This window comes from Procambarus clarkii, chromosome 33 (assembly GCF_040958095.1).
Source record: "Procambarus clarkii isolate CNS0578487 chromosome 33, FALCON_Pclarkii_2.0, whole genome shotgun sequence".
NCBI lineage: Eukaryota > Metazoa > Arthropoda > Malacostraca > Decapoda > Cambaridae > Procambarus > Procambarus clarkii.
In genome coordinates, this window is record NC_091182.1 from 34032341 (window position 1) to 34042340 (window position 10000).

The 10000-nt window shown below is 39.4% G+C and overlaps 1 protein-coding gene across 3 annotated transcripts in view; it reads right to left on the reverse strand.

The window, feature by feature from the left end:
* Positions 1 to 1362: 1362 nt before the first annotated feature.
* LOC138370890 (PDZ domain-containing protein 8-like) overlaps positions 1363 to 10000 on the reverse strand; it is a 213436-nt gene continuing 204798 nt past the window's right edge. For all 3 annotated transcript variants that reach the window (XM_069335534.1, XM_069335533.1, XM_069335532.1), the window contains one exon: positions 1363 to 1607. In XM_069335534.1, the coding sequence (XP_069191635.1) occupies positions 1500 to 1607 (108 nt within the window). In that variant the 3' untranslated portion in view covers positions 1363 to 1499. The remainder of the gene's footprint in view (positions 1608 to 10000) is intronic.

Below are 10000 nucleotides of genomic sequence, written 5' to 3' on the forward strand. Positions count from 1 at the left end.
ATATATATATATATATATATATATATATATATATATATATATATATATATATATACACATACATACATATGTGATACCTAGTAGCCAGAACGCACTTCTTGGCCTACTATGCAAGGCCTGATTTGCCTAATAGGCCAAGTGATCTTTTTTCCATAAACGTTTTCCAATTAGTTTATTATTATTATTATATTATATTAAGAACATAAATTATTGACTTAGTTGTGTTTGTTTAGGTTAGGTTAAGATAGGTTAGGTTAGGTTAGGTAGGGTTGGTTAGGTTCGGTCAAATATCTACCTTAGTCTTAACTCAAATTTAACAAAATGAACTCTTACATAATGATATGTATAGCTTTATTATTTCATAAGAAAAAAATAGAAAAATATATAAATTCAGGAAAACTTGGCTTATTAGGCAAATTTGGTCTTGCATAGAAGGCTGAGTACTGCATCATTCTGGCTACTAGGTAAAACATACATACATACATACATACATACATACATATATATATATATATATATATATATATATATATATATATATATATATATAATATATATATATATATATATATATATATATATATATATATATATATATATATATATATATATATATATTACATGTATGTAAACTGTCTTATATTTATTTTAGAATGTCTTTATTATAACCTGAAATGTTACATTTGTAAATATCATAAATAGTTATATTATTAAATAATAAACTCATAAAATATCAAGTGTTGGTACAGTAGCTGGATGTGTGTGCACACTGTCATGTACACATGAACACAGTCAAGTTAGAGAACATCCTATAAACAGAATAACAACACAGATCTATATTACAAAAACAAAACATTATGAATTGTAAAACAATAATTTCAAATATTATAAATATTGAGAAACAAATAGCCCCTTATGCTATTCCCAGGTGTAACCAGAGATTACTTTGCCAATGCACTCGGCTTCTTATGTTTCAATAAAGTACTACCAGTAAATATTAATATCACTGTTTTGTGAGCAGCATTGTTAACAATTTATGTAATTACCCACTTTCATTCATCGCTATAAATCTGACAATAAATAATATGGCATTGACACATTCAAACAAGAGTATGAGAAATAACAGTAATTATGACATAATATGCATCAAAACTCAAAGTTCATACATGTTTGCATAACTTTGATTTCAGTGTGCCAGCTACTTCAAGAACACACACGCTATAGTTTCCCACTAGTGAGCATCATTTACATACCATACTTTAATTATGCTGTTCTTTGCTTATCATACATCCATAAATTCTTACAATAATAAGAAAAAAAGAAAGAGATTGTGATATTTGCATAATATTTTTGTAAGGAATGTATAATGTGTAAAAATAATATAGCAAATACATTTTTTTTTTACTAAATGCTCCTCAAAAGAGGAGCACAGTTTTATGTTACCCTTATGGTGCCAACTTTTTCTTTATTTTGAATAAAGGTCGATAGTACTTATTACGTCACCCCGCATCTTGTTTTTCTTTTATCTTGGGTGAATTCTTACTGTTGCTCAATAAATCCTCTTGTCTTGAACCAGCCTCTTTCACAGTCTTTTCCTGACCATCATCCTGTGTGAAAAATAAACTGTCTGTAAATAATTTGCTCTTAAAAATTATTATTTCCTTATTATTTATGTCTGATTTTTATATAATGAAAGCAATCTAGTCACAAATTAACCAAAACTTTCAGCCACTTCTTCAGCATTGCACGTTCAAATCATCCTCTTACAGGAAAACATCTATTCACTATCATAATAAAATTGTTGAGGCATCCTAATAGCTACTGAAATATAGCATATGTATAGTAATGTACAGTAATATACGATATGGAAGAAAATGCAAGATTGAACCAGTGAAGAGCAGAGGTGCCATAGGAACAATCAGAGAGCACTGTATAAACATCAGAGGTCCGCGGTTGTTCAACGTCCTCCCAGCGACTGTAAGAAATATTGCCGGAACAACCGTGGACATCTTCAAGAGAAAACTGGACTGTTTTCTAAGAGAAGTTCCGGATCAGCCGGGCTGTGGTGGGTATGTGGCCCTGCGGGCCACTCCAAGCAACAGCCTGGTGGACCAAGCTCTCACAAGTCGAGCCTGGCCTCGGGCCAGGCTTGGGGAGTAGAAGAACTCCCAGAACCCCATCAAGCAGGTATCAAGCAAGCAGGTAATACAGTGCATCTTCCAAAATATAGAGCTCCCATTAAATATACAATCCCTCTTAAACATGGGCCCAAATTTTCCCACTGGGTTTTTCCCTCAAATTTGTTAAGAATGCCAAACACGATCCTGTAGAAAAGCGTTGAATGTAATGAAATGCCAATTTCTGGAGAAATTGTGGCTTTTCAGTTGGTTCGGGTGGCTCCCTGAAGCGATCTTCCTGAGATTGCTTCACACTAAAAGGTCACATCAGTTGTGGATAATTAAGTTTGGACTACCGGGAACCAGAGCCAGAACCTGACCCCTTCATGAGTGGTGTAGGAAGTAGATGACAATTCACTACCTTACCAGAAGCAGCCTCCAGAAAGTCAGTGCAGCTTTACAGAGTTCATAGAAAATGAAGCCTTGAAAACCACCAAACAAATCCACAAAGGAGTCACACAGTAAAAAGGATTCACTCAAACAAGCTCATAACTCATTAGTACCGATTATCATCACAAGGCAGCCTAGTCCTGACTCCCAGCCAGCACTGCATGTCAGTTCTGAATCCCTTTACAGTAAACACCAAGTGATTTGGCAGCAACTGAGCTGAAAGGGGCATGGCTCCTTGCCTCTAGTCGTGCCCACACCTAGCCACTAAGAACATTAAGATCTGATTTCCCTTGCCTCACTCTTAGACCTTGATCTTAAAGTTTCAGTATAAAAAGTAATTAAAAACTCAGGGTGTGGTAGCATTTATGTCTACATAACTCTTTGGTCTTTTGTTGGGGTTGTGTAGGTGGTAAACGCTAACGCCCACTCACTCTCTCACTGCATCATTCTTCTCCTCCCTCCCTCACTCTTTTTCTCTCTCCTCTTTAACTCACTCTCTCCATAACTCTCTCATTCACTCTCTCCATAACTCTCTCATTCACTCTCTCCATAACTCTCTCATTCACTCTCTCCATAACTCTCTCATTCACTCTCTCCATAACTCTCTCATTCACTCTCTCCATAACTCTCTCATTCACTCTCTCCATAACTCTCATTCACTCTCTCCATAACTCTCTCATTCACTCTCTCCATAACTCTCTCATTCACTCTCTCCATAACTCTCTCATTCACTCTCTCCATAACTCTCATTCACTCTCTCCATAACTCTCTCATTCACTCTCTCCCACTAACTCATTCATTCTCTCTCTCTTTCCCTCTCTCATAAATCCCTCTTCCCCTAACTCACTCCCTCCTAACTTACTCACTCACTCTTCTCCCCTAGCTCGCTCACTCTCTTCTTAACTCACTCACTCACTCTCTCTAAAGTGACGGTCTTGCTTCTTGCAAGTTGGCGTTTAATCCCCCGACTGTCTTAGTAGTTAGGCACCATTCTTTTCCTCTGTCCTATCCTAAATCCCTATTAACACTTTGTGCAACCCAGGGTGCACGTCTCGGTCCACCTCAAGGTCGGCCTGGAGTTTTCTGTGAGTGCGCACTCACACTAAAAATGTGTATACCCTTTCCAGTGTTCTGACCTAAATATTTGTGCTACGACGTTCACTTTGGTATCATATTGTTCGCAATAGAATTCTCTAAAAGAGTATATGTGCATATAAGGTAAAAAATCCCAGCATGTCTCCCCGCATAAAACATGAAAATCGGCCGAGTGTTACCCATGAGCGCGTAACCACACTAAAATTAGTATACTCTTTACAGTTTCCTCACCTTAAATTTCATGCTATGTCGTCCATTTTGGTATCAAATTGTTCACAATAGAATTTTCTAACTGGATATATGGACCTGATCTCCCATGTATTAACATGTTGAAAGAACAAGTTCCAAATGCGAGTCAGCCTAAGAATGATTGATCGTTGATTGATCATGTTCTTGAGAAAGGCAGTTCCAGCATGAGATTGTTGATGGCTGAGAGCCCTGTGTCACGGGTGCCAACTACTGGTTGTCCACAAAGCTGAGCCAGGTGCGTAGCTTTGAGAATGTTGGCCTTGTACATAACAGTAAGACCATCGCGACGATGTTGCAGGCTCTGATGTACAGACTGTTCCTACCAGACTTGGTCAAGACTAGAGATGAGCTTTCTTGCATGGTTCTCCACTTTGTCCAAAAGTCTGATGAATGATAGTGGAAAGGCAATCCAGGAGAGGGGTGCATACTCTAGATGGGAGTGAACTTGTGTTTCATATAAGGTTTTGCAGCCTCTGCTATCAAAAAGGTGTAAGATGCACCATAGGGCTGTAAGTATTCTGGCTGTTTGTGGGCTAGGTTAGGCACGTGGCTCTTCATTGTCACAGAGTTATACTTCATTCCCAATATGTGACAACTTCATCTCTGAGCTCTAGGTTTTTGCTGCCCATTTGAAAGCTTGTCCAATTTGCAGTATGCAGTCATCATCATCGCCTATGTTCTCTCAGCGGCAAATGTGACCTGTCATCTTCCCCAGGTAGAAATTGACGAAAGTTGGTGATTGATGCATCGTGTCTTCCTTTTCATACTTAAAGGTTAGCATGCAGTCATCAGCATAGGCTTAAACTTCAGGAATGAGGTGAAGTAGATCTTTGAAACAGACATTCCACAGCATAGGACCAAGCACACTACCCTGTGGTACGCTGACACCAATTATGTGGGTTTCGTATTCTGCTCCATTGAGAAGTACTATTAGAATCCATTCTACGATGGAGTCTGAAATGCCTAGTACTTGAAGCTTCGCTACTAATTCAGAGTGCCAGACACTCCCACTCCCCCTCCCCCTTCCCTCCCTCCCTCCTGCTTGATACCTGCTTGATAGGGTTCTGGGAGTTCTTCTACTTCCCAAGCCCGGCCCAAGGCCAGGCTTGACTTGTGAGAGTTTGGTCCACCAGGCTGTTGCTTGGAGCGGCCCGCAGGCCCACATATCCACCACAGCCCGGTTGGTCCGGAACTTCTTTTAGAAAACAGTCTAGTTTTCTCTTGAAGATGTCCACTGTTGTTCCGGCAATATTTCTGATGCTCGCTGGTAGGATGTTGAACAGCCGCGGACATCTAATTACCTAAGTGTTAATTACCTATGTGTAGTTACAGGATGAGAGCTACGCTCGTGGTGTCCCGTCTACCCAGCACTCTTTGTCATATAACGCTTTGAAATTACTGACGGTTTTGGCCTCCACCACCTTCTCCGGCAGCTTTGTTTCATTAGTTTAAATCTATGACCTCTTGTTCTTGAAGTTACGGGTCTCAGGAATTCTTCCCTATTAATTTTATCGATTCCTGTTACTATTTTGAATGTAGTGATCATATCGCCTCTTTTTTTCTTGTATCTTCTAGTTTTGGCATATTTAATACCTCTAACCTCTCCTCGTAGCTCTTGTCCTTCAGTTCTGGGAGCCACTTAGTGGCATGTCGTTGCACCTTTTCTAGTTTGTTGATGTGCTTCTTAAGATATGGGCACCATACAACCGCTGCATATTCCAGCTTTGGTCTAACAAAAGTCGTGAACAATTTCTTTAGTATTTCTCCATCCATGTACAGTGGCACCTCGATTAACAAGTTTAATCCATTCTGCCACCGAGCTTGTTATGTGGAAAACTCGTCTTAAGAAACAAATTTCCCCATTTAAAATAAAGGAAATAAATTTAATCCGTTCCACTCCCAAAAACATGCATACTTGGATGACATTTTTTTATGTAAATATAATACTTCACATGTAATTATAAATATTTTGTTGTACTGTTTTCATGTTTACTTTACCTTATGAAGGGTCGTTGCTGGCTTGAGGGAGACGATGGGGAGGTGGGAAGGAGGAGAGGGGTTATGGTGTGGAAGGAGAATCCACCTCTGAGTCAGGCAGGCTCTCTCTTCTTGGGAATTTCACCCCACTGGGACCGGGTTGTGGTTCACTAACACTGGCTCTTCTTTTCTCTACTTTTGCAAAGAATGTATCTATTGACAATTGCTTTTGTCTTTGTTTTAGAACGTTCCTAAAACAAGACAGCAAATTGTCATTAAACATATTTACACACCGGGTTGTTACTGCTTTATGAGGGCAGTTTTTCCAAGAATGCCATCAACTTTTCAAACATTCCCAACACTTCCCTGATCTCACTGGAAGAGGCAGCATCCTCCCTTACCTCCTCATCCCCTTCTAATGGTGCACATTGTTGATGAGGCCCTGCCATACTTCCTTGTGAGATCAGTCACACATACACCACGCTCATGCTTTGCTATAATTTCCTTCTTCAAATCCACAGTAATTGTGTCATTCTTCATCTTGACAACAATAACTTTATCAAGCAGCTTCTCTGGTGACATCGTGCGTTACAAATTGTAGTCACAAAACCACAAAAAAACAAAGAAAAGCACAAATAAATGCAGAGGGATGCTTGTCGTGCACGATACAACAACAACACTGGTGTCCGAGAATTTGCGAGAACCCGCGAGACGCTAGGAAGCACCATGTGGTTTTGCTCGTTAATAGAGGTGAAGCTCGTCAATAGACACAAATTTGCTGCGAGTGACTTGCTCGTTACTGGAAATGGTCGTAAATAGAGCCGCTCGTTAATCGAGGTGTCACTGTATTTAAAAGCAATTCTGAAGCTAGAAAGTGTAGCATAGGCTCCTCGCACAATATTCTTAATGTGGTCCTCAGGTGACAATTTTCTATCTAGAACCACCCCTAGATCCCTTTCTTTGTCAGAATTCTTTAAAGACTTCTCACATAATTTATAGGTTATGTGGGGTCTATGTTCTCCAATTCCACATTCCATTTGCCAAGTGTTGCTCCATATACTTATTTTGTGCAGATCTTCTTGAAGAGCATGACAATCATCTAGGTTTCTTATCTTCCCTATTATCTTAGCATCATCAGCAAACATGTTCATATAATTCTGTATTCCCAATGGTAGATCATTTATGTAGACAATGAACATTACCGATGCAAGAACTGAACCCTGTGGTACTCCACTCGTGACATTCCTCCAATCCGATACCTTGCCTCTGATTACAGCCCTCATTTTTCTGTCAGTTTGGAAATTTTTCATCCATGTTAGAAGCTTACCTGTCACCCCTCCAATATGTTTCAGCTTCCAGAACAACCTCTTATGGGGAACTGTCAAAAGCCTTTTTTTAGGTCCAGATAGAAGCAGTCAACCCAACCATCTCTTTCCTGTAAAATCTCTGTGGCTCGATCATAAAAACTGAGTAGGTTCGTTACACAGGATCTTCCAGATCGAAAACCATACTGTCTGTCTGATATTATGTTTTTTCTCCAGGTATTCTACCCATTTAGTTTTAATTATTTTTTCCAATATTTTGACTATTACACTTGTCAATGATACAGGTCTATAATTGAGGGGGTCTTCCCTGCTTCCACTTTTGTAGATTGGAACTATGTTACCCTTTTTCCACACATCAGCTACAACTCCTGTAAACAGGGATGCCTGAAAAAGCAGTTGAAGTGGAATGCTGAGCTCAGGTGCACATTCTCTCAGAACCCATGGTGAAACTCCATTGGACCAACTGCTTTGTTCTTACTTAGCTCCTTGAGCATTTTTTCCACTTCGTCTCTAGACACCTCTATGTGCTCTATGTTGTTCTCTGGAATTCTTACTGTGTCTGGTTCCCTGAAGATTTAATTTTGTACAAACACACTTTGGAACTTTTCGTTTAATGTTTCACACATTTCCTTTTCATTTTCTGTGAATCTATTTCCCATTTTCAACCTCTGAATATTATCCTTTACCTGCAATTTGTTGTGTATGAATTTATAGAATAGATCTGGTTCTGTTTTACATTTGTTTGCAATCCCTTTTTCAAAATTTCTTTCTGCCTCTCTCCTCACTGCCGTGTAGTTGTTTCTCGCATCTTTCTATCGCTGGTATGTTTGGGGGTTTGGCCTCTTCCTGTATTGATTCCATTTTTGTGTCTTTTGGTCTCTGGCCCTCTCGCAACTTCTGTTGAACCAATCCTGTTTCCTAGTTCTGCATCTCTGTTTTGGTATAAATTTTTTTGTGCCTTTATCATATATTTCACAAAACTTGACATACATCTCATTCCTTGCCTAGCAACAAGTCTGTCCAATTATACTCAATAAAAAAATTTCTAAGGTCGCCATAATGTCCTCTCCTGAAGTCAGGTTTTTCAACTGCTTCAACCTCCTTATTTTCTTCCTGATTATAATGCATTGCATACTTTACTCCCAAAAAGACCTGGTCACTGTGACCCAAGGAAAGAAGGTACTGAATATCAAATATTTCTTCCTCCTTCCTGGTAAATATCAAATCTAGCATGGAGGGAACGTCCCCTTTCCTCATCCTCGTAGCTTGTTTAACCCTTAACATGCTCGGGGTCTAATATCCTGCCATCCGCACAGGCGCATGTCATTTTGAAAAAAAAAAAAATTTTTTTTTTTGCTAATCTGTTAAGTTCTGTTCACTGATCACGGGAAAAATAAAAAAAAAATTCTATTGTACTTACTTTTGTTGCAATAGAGCCGGAAATAGAGCTCAGTGATGACGTCACAATCTGCATGTTCGCTCATGCAGTACACGCCCCAGAGGTGTTGCGCGCGGTCCTCAAACAGCCAGAGTTGCCACAAATATATTTTCACGCTATTTATTTACAATGTCTAAGCGCATTTTATCTAATTTTTTTCACTAATTGTGTTTCAAATACTGTTTGAACATATTTTGTATCAATAATTGTTGCATATTTGAGTATACACAGGCGCACACAAATGTTTTCAATTACGGCAATATAATATGTCATTACAGTCTATTATATTGTATGTTCTGCTTATATTTGTATATATTTACACACACGCACACGCTATCTGCTTATATGTTTACATATTTACACACTCGCACACGCTATACACACTTTGAAGCACACTTAGAAGTTTTCTAGACTGTGGTAGTCATTGAAGCAGTCGACAGCACATAATGGGATACCACACGTTTCACACCATGTTTGCACAAGCTTCCGTTTCTTGTCTCTACGTGTCGTTGTTTTACACACCAAGCAATCACGTTGGGCTATTGCACGCTTCCCAGCTGGTGGCAAATACTTAAGTTTGTGTGCTAGGAAGCCTTCAGTGTGAGCGAGGCGTGGAGTACCAGCATGCTGCAACAGTGGGTTTATGATGGGCCGCTGAATACCTGGGACATCTTTTGCAAACTTTCCTAATAACTGTATTGCAGCATCAAATGCAAAGTCACGGAAAGTGGGCTTACGTCCAGTTCTCACAAGGTACATGTTGAAACAGTTCAGCATGCTCATGTCCACAAGATGGAAGAAACTTTTTTCGTCCACCTACATGTCTTCCGCACACACTCTGCAGTGCCAATCATCATGTCTGATTTATCAATCAACCGCATGTTGATATTATAGTCTAAAACACAGTCTGGCTTATATAGTGGTGTGTTTGTTTTATGGCTCACTTTCCCACTGTTCACCATTGTTCCATCATGAATTGTTGTCAACAAGTTCACCTCTCTCTTGTCTTTCCACCGAACTGACAAAATGTTATCACTTTTCCTTCTCTGACACTCACTAACTGCAATGTCGTTGTCAAACACAGGCATTTCCCTTCGTTGTGGCTTTACTGTACCAACCAATCCGGTTCTATTTTCTAGCAAGAACCGAGCTAGCAAGGGACTTGTATAGTAATTATCCGTGTATAAAATGTGTCCCTTGTTCATCCACGGAGCCATGATGGTCTTCACTACACTCCCCGAGAATCCATGTTCGTCGTTACTGGGAATGTCTACATCACTAGCCGAGTACAGAATCATGTGTAACACGTATCCTGTCTCACAATCACAAAGAACAAAAAATTTCAGGCC